Below are 12,958 nucleotides of genomic sequence, written 5' to 3'. Positions count from 1 at the left end.
TGTGTCACAGAACGCAGATTATGCATGCACAGTGTGTCAATTTGTGACTTCCAACGGGCTGTGCGTCGAGGACTTGGTACACATGTCATTTTGGTCACATGTCAGTGCATGTAGGTCTCCGTGTGGATATGGGGAGTTGTGTAGGTAAAATTGGAAACAGGAAGTGGCAAAAAGTCTCTCTATTCCAGTGACTCGACGTCGGGTGAATGCCGAATCGATTTTTGTCATCACTTTGTTCTGCGATTGATTCCAACTCTTCCAGTCTTTTTATTTTTTTTTCATCTTAATAGTCCGGCCTCCATCTTGGTCTAGTGTGTGTGTGTGTGTGTGTGTGTGTGTGTGTGTGTGTGTGTGTGTGTGTGTGTGTGTGTGTGTGTGTGTGTGTGTGTGTGTGTGTGTGTGTGTGTGTGTGTGTGTGTGTGTGTGTGTGTGTGAGAGATATAGAGAGAGACACTGGTGTTGGCCTGTGGCCCACCCCTGTCACTCTCCAAGCCTGTTGCCATGCCAACGGGTCCTTAACCGATATCCCTGCAGCGCTGTTTGAGCGGAACCCGCCTCGCGGTCATCTGGGAGGTCATTAGGTCTTGGGCGAGCGGACGTTCGGAAGACCGGCCGTGTGTTGCTGACACCTCTGTCAAGCCTCACCGTTGCCCCTTCCTCATGGAGAGGGCGCAGCTATTGTGTTGACGAAGAGGGTAAACTCACCGCGGTTATACGGAGCGATATTCTACTCACAGTGGTGTTTGTGTGCAACGTTTACCAAATGTGAGCCCATCGACTGCACCCTGGAAAAACAACGGTCCCCCTTGTGAGAGAGTCAGAGCAGTTACAGTTCGCTGAAGGGAAGACCTCAACAATTAAGCAAGGCTCTAATGACCAAACCAGCATCACTCTGGTGGCCAAGACAACCTTCTCTACATCCTTAGCTACCACTTTATTCTAACCGTGACTCTCTCTCTCTCTCTCCTCCCTCTCCCCCCTCTCCCCCAGGCTCCCTCACGGTGGGCCTGGTGCGTCAGTGCCAGACCATCCACGGACGGGAGCGGACCTGCATCCCGCCGCGGCTTCCCCCCGAGTGGGTGACCACGCTGTTCTTCATCGTCATGGGCATCATCTCCCTCACGGTCACCTGCGGCCTGCTGGTGATGTCCCACTGGCACCGGGAGGCCACGCGCTATGCCCGCTGGATCGCCTTCACCGGGAGTACGTGGGCCGTTCACCACACACATGGATAAAGGTCCACGCGCCGTACGGGATGTTACATTCAGCCCTGTGAACACGGAAGGAAGGGCACACAAAAACAAGCGCAAAAACTCGCACAGGTAGATGACGGGGCGGGATAGCGTAGTGGCTAGGGGGCATGTCTCCCGGGCAGAAAAGGTACCAGGTTCGATCCCCAGTGTCCCCAATGCAATCAACCCTGTGTGCATCCTTGAGCAAGATACATAGATGTCGCCCCTTCTCTCTCCGACATGGCCCGTGTTTCACTGTAAGTTGCTTTGAACAAAGGCATCTGCTAAATGGTCCTATTTACCACATGGGCTTTTAGCTGCATAAGAGCATACTTAGCAGGCGTGCATCCATTTATGCCTGCCATCTATCGTTTGAAGTCTCTGTAATGCGCAGGTTTAAGAAAAACAACACGTTAACGGTGATGTTTAAAACCAAGAAAGCCTCCGCAACAACACATCTCTCAGTTATCCAGGGAGCGAGGCAGGGAAGTGTGAAATTGCGGCGGATTACATAACATTATCATTAGCTTACTTCATTTTGCATTCCGTCTTCCGGTCCTCTTGATTTCCCCCCAGGGCTATCTCCCAGCACTTCCCCTGTGCAGAGGTCACATCCCCTTGTGTTTTGTGTGTATTACTCACACTGTTCCTGGGTCACTTTTATTTTTGTTGCACAAAGAGCCCAATGAGCACATCCATATTTAGCGCCGGCGGATTTGGTTGTTAATTGAATCCTATTCATCTTTAAGGAGCCAAGCTCTAAATATCGAGCTGTGCGGGCGGGCACGCAGGGGGGGGGGGGGGGATGTGTTTGAACCCCACCCAGTAATCCTGATTGATAGTTCTGTTGTTTTTGCTCTCGAGTTAAAAGTAATGGAATTGCTCGTGATTAGCTGCGGCAGTAGCGTCCCACGCTCTCGGGGGAGGTGGGGTTTAGACAACGCTGTGTCGTGTGTGTGTCCCAGGTTGCTTTGTTGCCTGCAGAAAGCCAACAGTGGGACGGGAGGGAGAATCTGTGAGGTCCCCTGAGGGTGACAGAAAGGGGAAGAGGTTGAGGGGGAAGTGATGGGTGAGGAGTCAGATATGTGGGTTATAATGGCGGTGGGAACGCCTCCTTCATCGTGTGTGTGTGTGTGTGTGTGTGTGTGTGTGTGTGTGTGTGTGTGTGTGTGTGTGTGTGTGTGTGTGTGTGTGTGTGTGTGTGTGTGTGTGTGTGTGTGTGTGTGTGTGTGTGTGTGTGTGTGTTCCAAGAAGTTTCTTCGCACTTCTTGGAATAGCCAGCTCAGCGCTGTCCATTATAGAAGGACAAGCCACATGCACACAAACACACTCACAGATGCTTGCACTTATGGGACACACTTTACTATATTAACAGTGTTTTGAGAGCTGTCCTGCTAATGGCTTTCACTTAATGGTTGTTCATAGACGCCGTTCTGAAAAACCTTGACGGCGCCGACTCATAAATGGACCGGCTCTATTTTTACAACCGGGAGAGAAAAGGGTTCTATCTCACTTCAGCAGGGGAGGAAATGAAGACACAGTCCAGCAACAAGGGCTTTTTTAGCAATCTATACATAGAAAATGTGATGCAGGTCGCCTTGATTGGATCAGAGAATCTCCGGCTGTTACCCCTACCTGAGAGAGAAATGGGGGCTGTGCTCTCATTATCTGGCAGACTTAATAATGGCCTCACCCACTTAATAAGATGATTCATGTTGATGATTATATCATAATCTTTGGGATTATTGTGCATTATGAGGGAGATGTGACAGTTTTGCTACTGGCAACTTTTATTTTAGAGCTGACTAACTACTAAATATTGGGAATGATCCTCAATCAAATGGTTGTTGGTCTCCCGGCTAAAACGTTACTGGATTCCATTCCCCCATGTCTACTGACTCGGCATCATGAGCAATTCGCCCTAACCGTTACCTGCTCGTTGAAGGCATGCATCTGTCTGTGCTCAACAAAGTGCTAAATGACTACTAACAGTGACTGATTGTGTTTTGTAACAACTCTCTCTCGCTATATCCCTCTGTTTGTCCGCAGTGGTTCTGTTCTGCATGGCGGCGCTGATCTTTCCCATCGGGTTCTACATCAGCGAGGTCGGAGGTCAGCCGTACAAGCTCCCCAACAACACCGTGGTGGGCTCCTCCTACGTGCTCTTTGTGCTCTCCATATTTTTTACCATCGTGGGACTACTGTTCGCCGGCAAAGTCTGCCTGCCGGGCTGAAACCTCAGACCCCGTTTTGTCTGCGAACGGCCGAGGAGACATTGCCGCGAAACAGAACTGGACCCTCGCGCGGTTTCAGTTGCGGAAGAGAGAACTTTGAAAAGCTCGAGGATGCAACTTGGAAAAATAGTTTTGCAGATTTCTTTGTCGATATTTATGTTGTAGGGACGTAGCTAGCCTCCAGGACGACGTAGTTGCGTGACTGCGTCGTACCAAAATGTCCCGCCTTCCTCAGACTTGTGAGGTCACCAAATGCAAACCGGGACCACCGGAGGAGGCGTCTTTCATCCCAGTGTTCTCGTGTATTCTTTGCTTGGCGGAGGCGTCAGAATATCAAGCTAAGACGCCAGCGGCAAGCAGCCAGGAAAGGTCAAAGGTCATGTTTGACGATGAATGTTTTGCGGGATAAGGAGCCGGTCTCTTATGTTGTTGTTTTGTTATAAAACAATAAAAATAACAGATCACCCCTTAAACAGAATGTTACAGTTTGTGTTGTTTGTTTCAGCATTCTATTTCAGCCGTCATCTGTACAAACTAAAACAGACCATTTGTTGTTATGTTATATTTCTGGAAGCACTGTGATACTCATTAATGATTTTGAAAATGTCATTAAAAATAACCCACGGAAACCGCCACTTACCCTACCCTTTTAATCCAAATTAATGGATAGTATGCTGACGTAGCATGTCACCTCTGCCCTGCACTTCACATCCAAGACACCAGACCTGTGGGCTCTGATATCCAAACAAAGGGGAAGGCCTTGCTCAGCGCAACCTTCGTCGTTGTTACCAAAGCAAGTTTTTTTTTTTTATTTCATTCGTTTTTGGGGTTCCAAGCGAATGTATTTTTGAGATTCTCTCCGGGGCGCTAAGTGACGTTAGAGCACACGCCCTGATGTGATGTCTACCGGGGAATCTTAAATTAGATCTGAGTCAATTTCAGGACCGCCAAAGCTATGATCATAAAAAGATCACATCTTTAGAAAACGGGGAGTAGGCTCAAGGCTTGTTCACTGTGATTCAAAAATAAGTGATAAAAAGAAAAAAAGGGCTATTGTACGAGAGGGTTATACAACGCCTAATTATAGATTATTCCTGTGCAAGCAACTAACCTTAAGCGTAAGGCTGGCTCCAGCTGTTACGTCCCACGCACAAACAATCTCGTCCCTTTCACGAGAGCCGTGTGCAGAAAAAAATAAAAGCAGTGCCCAGGGAACATACAGGATGTGTTTGGGTTGCTATGGGAACGGCTGAAAATGATCTGCTGTGTGTGTGTGTGTTCAACACCCGTTTCACAGTTGAGATCAGCTGGGGGTGGAGGTGTGTGGAGTTGGCTGGGGGGGGGGGGTGGGTAAGTGTCTTCTCATGAAGGTCATCTCAGGGAAGGGCCCGCTGTGATACAATAGAAGGTCCGTGATGTTCCAGCGACAGCGCCTCTCCCACTGCCCTTCTCCCCAGCTATACGGCTCCTTCAAGGGCTGCTCTATTGACGAGCAGGCCCCTTTCCTTTTCCTTAAGGGTCTACTATGGGTGCATCCTCCTTGCCCATTGCCCCTGGTTTGTCTTCAGAGAGAGAGAGAGAGAGAGAGAGATGGAGAAAGCGAGTTTGTTTCCATGGTAACAAACGCCATTATAGAGTTCAACTGTAAAGTTAAAAGTGTGTTTTTTTTCTCTCTCTCTCTCTCTCTCTCTCTCTCTCTCTCTCTCTCTCTCTCTCTCTCTCTCTCTCTCTCTCTCTCTCTCTCTCTAAACAGAAGACTATTAATAGCTTCATGAATCAGTGTTTTCACATATTTATAAAAGCCAAAGATTTGCTATTATGATACAAGAATTAGCATGGGCTTATTGGCTCAATGTAGATTTACCATATATATTGTTAACATATCACTGGATAAGCCCATTCACCTCTGGCCTGTTGATGGCAGAGTGCTCTAACTCTCCAATGGAAAATATCGTTTGGTATGTTGTATGTATGTATATGTTGGGGGAGGGGCTTTCACTGTATAACATCACAAAATGTGCTTCAAATTACAATTTACAACACTGGGATTCACAGATCAAATGTTTTTTAGCTAATTTCATTTGACTCTGGTTGGCTGGTAGATCTTGTGTTGTCCCACATGTGGAAAGGAAAAGTCCATTGTAGAACTACATTACGTGACTTTATTAATTGGTTGCTCTGTACATTTACAATATCGGGCAGTGAGATATCACGGCATCCTTCTGTTTGGTTTCGGTCTGGACAGTCATACAACAGAAATAAGTTATCAAGGTACACTTAATATACATGTTATTCAATAATTAAATTATAATGAATAATTAAATATTCTATAATAACTTATCAAAGCACACTTAATATACATGTTATTCAATAATTCAATTATTATTCAATAATTAATTATTCAATAATACAATTAAATAATAGTTCAATAGAAAATAAAAAATTGGTAAAGGCATATCCTAAACATAGGTAACAGGAACAGCTTAGAAGTAAACATTTGCGCAAAGTAAACAACATTCAGATGGATAAAAAAATGCAAAAATATTAATAGTTAAATAACTATAAGCAAGCCGTATCGTTGTTCCGTAATGAATATATTCCAACAAAAATGTAAATGAAATGCATTTCTGATTCTACCCACAAGGGAGTGACATTGTGGTGTTTTACCTCAGACCATGTTGAGAAGCCACAACAACACATCCTCAGTTGTTATGTTTGTAGATTGTTCTTTTTTGAAGATAATTAATCATGTTTATTTATCTATGTAGTTAAGTATTTATTCATTCCAAACGAGATATGTTCTCATTCTAATTCAATCCAACACAGTCCTGCACGCCCAGAGGGAAATAACTTGCTGAACTAGCGTCCAGAGACCATGGCGACCAGCGGACATGACGCTCCAAGGCCTTTCCCACACACGATCCGTCACAAGAGCAGGTTCTCCTTCCTTTAGCTAGGGAACCGTGGGCCGGTCCTGTTTGACTTTATGAGCCGCTGTGAGCAGCAGTAGACCGGAGAGGACCTCCAGGCCGTAGGAGAGCCAGGCCAGAACTGTGGACCAACCGAAGGAGGTGCTGACCCCGACCAGACCCTCGGGTCCCAGAAGCCTCTCTGTCTCGGCCAGCGCCAGGTAAGAGTAGGTGATGTACAGGACCATCCCGCTCAGGGTCAGCAGGCCTGGAGACACACGCGCACGCACACACATACACACACACACACACACACACACACATGCACAAACACATGCATGCACACACACACAAACGTACACACACAAACACGCACGCACAAACCCAAACACACAAACACACACACGTTAACAAACACCCGCACACACGTACACACAAGCCGGCACGCAAACACATGTCAAGTTCGCATGCCTCCAAGTCAGTAAACTTCCCTCTGTTTCTCTCTCCCCCCTCCTTCTTCCCTTTCTCACACACAAACGCACACACAAACGCATGCACACGCCCGCGACTCTTCCGTTGCAGACACACTGCTGTTCCCAGTGATCGGGTCCAGACGACGTGAGTGTGCAGAGCTGCTAATAACACATCGACCCCCCGGGGCCCACATGGTTGGAATAATGATGACACACAGGAAATGAACAGACATGGGCACATTTACACTGTGCGCATCTGTTAAAACCACTTTAATCTTGGTACATTAATCCAGTTTTCAGGGGAATACGAACAGTGTTGGGGAATTGTGGGAGTTCATCTAATTCAGGGATGATAATTATTTGATCACTCTCAGGCCCTACAGTGCCATTAACTGAGGAAATTAGGCGAAAGCAGCGTCTGATTAGCTTTTTTTTTTATGATTCATTATTTATTTTGTTAACGGCCCACCAGGGGAGAGATACAATGTGGTTTGTTCAGAGGAGAATTGTACAAGCGCAGGCAGACAGACAGAGAGACAGGGGACGGAAGGACAGACTCACAACCCCCCCCCCCCCCCCCACACACACACACAAACACACTAAGAGTAAGAGTAACACAATTGCACTGCATCTTTTATTGGGTGCAGTGTATTGGATTAGTTAGCAGGGCAGTCATGAAACGCACAACAAGAGACAGCAGGCTGAAGAAATTATTTTGAAGTCTTCTGCCCAGTCCATTTGATCTGGTTTATCCCATCAGCACCTACGACTAAACTACTTAGAGAACCACACTGAAGTCATTCTAAACCACTTGGGTTATTGGACATTCACCCTGTCTTTAACAAGGTTTGCTCGCGTATTATCTACAGCCATCAACCTCCTTTTTTAAATCTAGAATAAAATAATAATAATTGATATAGACGGGAAATTATAATAGTGTATTATCAACCATTCTGCAAACACAATGTTCTAGTGAATTGACTGAATATCTTGTTCTGAACCAGCTTTGACAAAAACAACATGACCAAACACATCGTCTCCGATGCTTTAGGGAGAAATAACCAAAAATTAACCACAAGTCCCTTGAGCTCATTAAAACAACATTCGAGCAAAGCTTACCAGGAAAGACAGCTAAATCCCTGCTACACCGCTTAATGGTCGATTGTAGGGGGGCTGACACCAAATGAGAAATATAGACAGAAAGCAATATAATACAAAAGCATTTAGCCGCTCATCATAATGATGATGTGGCGCTCAATTATCATGTTGTAACTTCCGGCGCCGGAAAGGGTGAGACATTGGGGAAAGCGTGCACTCATAAATAACCTGTGAATAAAGCACTGTCAGACAAAAGGCTGTGCTATGAACAGTGTCTCAGTGGGGAACCAGCAGTGCTACAGGTTCATCCTTATCCCTGGGTACAAAGGGAGGCAGGAAGTAGGGCGGGGCTTGTGTGGTTCAAACCCTGGGACACAAGATCTTTGTATATTAGTGACCCCCTTTACACCTGACAATATTAGAATGGTATCAATCGGTCTTCTTGTTTGACGTTGTCATGCGTCCCTGCCAGACTACTTACTGATGTGGTTTGACGGATCTGATCACGAATGTGTCCTAGCTACGTTCAAACCTGGATATTTATTTGTTTTGGCGATGTCCGATTCCCCGAAATGCGTGTTGCTTACAAGTGTAAAGGGGGTCACTGAGCTCAGGGACTGCTGACTGATTTAAACTACAATTCCACTTGAATCTGTCACCATGTGCTGCAGATTAAAGGGGGAACGTAAAGGCTCTTGTTAGTGAATTGTCAGTGAAACACAAGGCCGTCTTTGTGAAGTGAAAAGGATGTTGGAGAAGAGACAGAGACAGAGACAGACAGACAGACACACAGACACACAGACACACAGACACACATTTAAGTGTGCTGTGAAGTTGTGGCTTCTTTGGATGTGAACAAAGCCATGGATGTGAAGGAGAGACGACGCTCTGGCTTTTACTCTTCCATCAAATGAAGGCACTATTTCTACACTGCACTGTTGCTCCAGTTGTAGTGTTGGCTGAGGATTGGCGTGGCCAAGACCATAGCCAAGCCTGTAGGTGAAAAGCCAGGTGTGGGATGAGGTTAGTATGAATAATAGAGTTAATCAATAGATGGTTAGGTTTGATATTCCTCTCTCTTCCAATGAGGCTGGCTCTTGAACACGCGGTACGACTCCATTGTTTCTGAAAAGGCCTGTTGGGTATTGGGCCGTGTCATTTTGTTTAAATGGAAATCAATTTCTTTCTGTTAATCCAATAAACCTGGTCTATTTTTCCACAGATCCAAGCAGTGTCCCTTAACATCAGCTGTACATTCTCAGACATGGCTCGTTCTTTCCTTTTGACAGCACATCTCATCCAATCGATATGCACCATACCTTATTAAACCAGATTGGCTACTCAAACAAAAGGCAGTGTGGTTCGTTCCTTTAGTAGAAAACAAACCCAGGGGACCTTGTTCAGATTTCACCCCACCGAAGAGCAATTATCATCTTAATTAGACAATTATTCAGCCGCAAGGGCGTATAATTACAGCTTTTGGAGTCCTTTCTCGTCAGCGTGCCAGTCGGAATGATTGACATCATAACACTGGGAGGGAATGGGGCATCACGTGTTTCACAGATAATCACAGGGAGGACCTGTGATTGTGAGGTCTCTCTGGATCAGAATGCATCAGAGTGGGCCCACAGAATGGTGAGGCGCATTCAAATCAATGAACCATTTCACTCAAAAGCCTGCAGAATCGCTTTGCATGGATTTACAACCGTTCCTTACTGCCTCTCTAGCTCGTTCCCTCTAGGTTATCTGGTGGGGGGGGGGGGGGTCCGGTGTAATGCCATCGTCTCGAAGAGACAATAATGTTGTACATTGTTTAGGGAGATATAGATAAAATAGAGATAGATAGATAGACTAAAAGCTGTATTGATGAAATGGGTTTACGAAATAAAGAGATTAAGAATATTCTGTGTTGATGCATGCAAACACTTAAGCAGTCTACAGAGAGAGGCGGCCTTCAGACGAGTTTATAGTGAATTTGCGCTGTAATGGCTGCCGAGGCAATATAACCTGATTGTTGTCCTTCCCACTGGACCCATGATATGGAGGACGGAATAACGCATTCAGCGCGACTGAGCGGGCAGAGAGAGCTCTACGCTGCCATAAGATGAAGACTGAAGGTAAAAAGGTCCTGTGTGTGCCCACTTGACACGCGGATATCATACACACACACCCTTGCACAAACACACACACACACGCAGACACACACACAGACACACGCATACACACACACACATACATACATACATCAACGTAAGCACACATGCCAGCCCTTCCACATATATGTACTGTGGCAATGTGATTATTCAAATAATCAAACAAGACCCCTATCTGGCAGGGCGGCGATACCATGCTCCTCTGTTTTGATTGGTCATTCGAGGTCATAACAGACCAGCTTCCTGGGCTCCCATCAGCTGACTGGCCTTGCTCCTGTTGCTATACTTACCCAATATGTTCTGCTGCTGGGCCGGCCAATCAAGATCCTCATCCTGATCTTTTTTGCTCTCTGTGGAGTTTCCTTTTAAGGGTCTTTTTTGGAACTTGGAACGATTGGGATGTCAGCTAGAGGCCCTTTTTCTGGGATACTATCTTACCGTTACGCTGCATTCGTTTTATTTGCTGTGCCTCATTTCCCTGCAGACCTTCTGCAAGTTGAAGAGAATCCACCTAGTTTTGCTATTTGCTATTCCTGTAATAACAGCGGCCAGCAGTGAATTCAGCTACATGGCACTGAGGAGTAGGTATAAGGATATACCTCTTGTTTGAGTAGGCCTACAGGAAGGCTGTGTACATGGGGCTTCGATTTAAGTACCTTTCAGCTGTTAGATGGAACACTGTAGCCACTATATACTATCCTGCCCCCATATTAAAATACCCGGCCACACAATCAAACACACATTAGTTTGTGTCTTGCAGCATCTCGCCGCTAGAATATCTGAAGCGAATCCGATTGTCTTCTATAACCTTGTTTCTATTTCAACTTTAAGTTGATTAACACATCTGGAGAACAGCTGCAGGATCATGGATGTCCACACATGAAATGATCTGGGTGTGTACTGTACTGTAGACAGTAGAGGATACTGTACTGTAGACCGTAGGTGATCTTGGTGTGGGTACGGTACTGTAAACAGTAGAGGATACTGTACTGTAGACTATAGGTGATCTTGTTGTGTGTTCTGTACTGTAGACAGTGGATACTGTGCTGTAGACGGTAGAGGATACTGTACTGTAGAGGATACTATAATGTAGACAGTAGAGGATCTAGGTGTGTGTACTGTACTTCAGACAGTAGATACTGTACTGTAGACAGTAGAGGATACTGTACTGTAGACAGTAGAGGATCTAGGTGTGTGTACTGTACTTCAGACAGTAGACACTGTGCTGTAGACAGTAGAGGATACTATAATGTAGACAGTAGAGGATCTAGGTGTGTGTGTACTGTACTTCAGACAGTAGATACTGTAATGTAGACAGTAGAGGATACTGTACTGTAGACAGTAGAGGATACTGTGTGTGTACTGTACTGTAGACAGTAGAGGATCTTGGTGTGAGCACTACACTGTAGACAGTAGAGCAGTGGTGGCAGTGAGCGAGTCGTTTAAACTTACTGCAGGTGAAGAAGTACGTGGCGGTGCAAACGAGGAGGACCGGGCTCTGAGCCAGCGAGCTCACCAGTCCACATATCCCGCCAAACACCAGCAGGACCAGACTGAGAGGAAGCAGCACCACTATCACGCTGTGCAGGTCTAAAAACACAAAGATATCCGTGACGAAACACACGCATGCGCGCACGCACGCACGCACGCACGCACGCACACACACACACACACACACACACACACACACACACACACACACACACACACACACACACACACACACACACACACACACACACACACACACACACACACACACACACACGTGTACAGCAGGGTCAAAGCGCGCGGCACGGGAGAAGCAAGTGCCTTTTACATGATCATTACATGATCATTACAGCAGGACCACAACAACAATACCGGAGTACATATAGTGGATGACTCACTGAGTATGTACAGCTCTGATTCTGAATAGATGGGGTAGTCGGCTGTGAAGCTGTACACCTTCCCTCCTGTATAGAATCATAACAATAATATGAACAATACTAATGAGACACAAACATTGTTGGAGTGAAATAAAAACAGTGTATGGTGTAGTTAATTTATATGAGTTAACTCAAAAGCAAGAACGAATCTACCTTCGTTGCTTCTCCACAGTCCAGAGTGTGAATTCATGTCCTCAAAGCCGCTCTGGTTTAATGGAGAAATCTCTATGATGTACCAATACTCGCTTCCTATCGCAGCTGCCAGCAGAGCAAAACTCAGTAATCCGGAGATTCCCGCAGTGAGCACCAGTGATGCAAAAGTAATCCTCACGTCGTACCTGTGTATATGGGTACACATGTTGACTATAACACACCCTTAACGCGTTGTTTTTTTGCCCCGATAAATTTGGCACTGAGGAGTATCAGTATTGTCCGTTTAGTGTTCCGTTTCCGAAAATGTCTTGCCGTTCCCGATTGGTCGTTAAGGTTAAAGATGGAACATGTATGGAATTCACCAAACTCCGATCCGAATGGCCCGAGAAAGGGAGATGGGTTGTCCTTTTATAAGGGCAGCATTTTACGCGCGCTGCAAGTTTACGCACGGCACCGACGAATGAAGTGTTGAACGGGAGGACCTCATTACTTCATGGTGCGTTAATAAAATATAAAAACGCAGGAAGATCAGAATGTTAAATGGAATATATATTCAACTACCGATATATGATACGCACTGGGATATAATGAAAGTATGCGTGTATAAACCTATAATGATGTTATTGTTGTCCCGTACACATTTCGACGCAATCATACCACTAGGCTCTAAAGACAATAAATTAGCTTTTTGAGAAAATCCCAAACTAATAATAATTTAGAATTCCTCCAAACATGACTTGGTCACTAATAGCTAGGCCTATTATCAGTATTACAATCA

At 45.6% G+C, this 12,958-nt stretch overlaps 2 protein-coding genes across 2 annotated transcripts; one reads left to right on the top strand and one right to left on the bottom strand.

Moving 5' to 3' along the window:
- Window positions 1–990: 990 nt before the first annotated feature.
- Window positions 991–4,101, top strand: LOC115539018 (uncharacterized protein C16orf52 homolog B; the record flags this gene model as incomplete). Its single annotated transcript, XM_030350222.1, is given in 2 exon segments — window positions 991–1,203; window positions 3,282–4,101. Coding segments are annotated over 2 exon segments (398 nt in total), but the record flags the coding sequence as incomplete, so codon positions are not given.
- Window positions 4,102–5,608: 1,507 nt separating this feature from the next.
- Window positions 5,609–12,876, bottom strand: tmem235b (transmembrane protein 235b). The gene is made up of 4 exons (XM_030350220.1): window positions 12,181–12,876; window positions 11,989–12,054; window positions 11,552–11,689; window positions 5,609–6,643 (listed from the first exon to the last, which is right to left on the bottom strand). The coding sequence occupies exons 1-4, from the start codon at window positions 12,383–12,385 to the stop codon at window positions 6,420–6,422; spliced, it is 633 nt and encodes a 210-aa protein (XP_030206080.1). The 5' UTR covers window positions 12,386–12,876; the 3' UTR covers window positions 5,609–6,419.
- Between the last annotated feature and the right edge of the window lie 82 nt (window positions 12,877–12,958).

This window comes from Gadus morhua, unplaced genomic scaffold, assembly GCF_902167405.1.
Source record: "Gadus morhua unplaced genomic scaffold, gadMor3.0, whole genome shotgun sequence".
Lineage (NCBI taxonomy): Eukaryota > Metazoa > Chordata > Actinopteri > Gadiformes > Gadidae > Gadus > Gadus morhua.
Note: the sequence above shows the minus strand (reverse complement) of the source record. Positions and strands in the feature narration are given on the sequence as shown.

Coding starts and splice junctions, on each gene's coding strand:
- tmem235b (XM_030350220.1), bottom strand. CDS start 12,385: ATGTGTACCCATATACACAGGTACGACGTGAGGATTACTTTTGCATCA. Junction 11,690..11,988: donor ATCAGAGCTGTACATACTCA/GTGAGTCATCCA, acceptor TTGTGTTTTTAG/ACCTGCACAGCGTGATAGTG. Junction 6,644..11,551: donor CACGTACTTCTTCACCTGCA/GTAAGTTTAAAC, acceptor GTGTGTCTCCAG/GCCTGCTGACCCTGAGCGGG.